The sequence below is a fragment of the Haliaeetus leucocephalus genome, unplaced genomic scaffold, assembly GCF_000737465.1.
Source record: "Haliaeetus leucocephalus isolate CR32 unplaced genomic scaffold, Haliaeetus_leucocephalus-4.0 Scaffold184, whole genome shotgun sequence".
Taxonomy (NCBI): Eukaryota; Metazoa; Chordata; class Aves; order Accipitriformes; family Accipitridae; genus Haliaeetus; species Haliaeetus leucocephalus.
In genome coordinates, this window is record NW_010972620.1 from 13,866,018 (window position 1) to 13,866,291 (window position 274).

At 77.4% G+C, this 274-nt stretch overlaps 1 protein-coding gene across 1 annotated transcript in view; it reads right to left on the reverse strand.

Moving 5' to 3' along the window:
• The window catches only part of TNKS2 (tankyrase, TRF1-interacting ankyrin-related ADP-ribose polymerase 2), a gene marked incomplete at its 5' end in the record, with an annotated part of 33,045 nt that extends 32,774 nt beyond the window's left edge, over positions 1–271 (reverse strand). The window contains one exon of the mRNA XM_010565033.1: positions 106–271. Coding sequence (XP_010563335.1) covers positions 106–271 — 166 coding nt within the window. The remainder of the gene's footprint in view (positions 1–105) is intronic.
• Positions 272–274: the final 3 nt, after the last annotated feature.

Below are 274 nucleotides of genomic sequence, written 5' to 3' on the forward strand. Positions count from 1 at the left end.
CGGGAGGGAAGCGGAGGTGCGCGGCAGCGGGCCTGGCGCCCGGCGGGGCTGCCCCCGCGCTCCGCCGTCCCCACAGAGGCGGTAACGGCGGCCTCAGGCCGGTACCTGCGGCGAAGTGCAGCGGGCTGGACTTCCTGCCCGCCGTGTCCCGGCTGTTCACGTTCTCGGGCCGCACCAGCCGCTTGACCCGCTCCACGTCGCCGTTCCTGCAGGCCTCGAAGAGCTCCCGAGCCGGCTCCGCCGCCGCGCCGCAGCCCGGCGCCTCCGCCAAGGC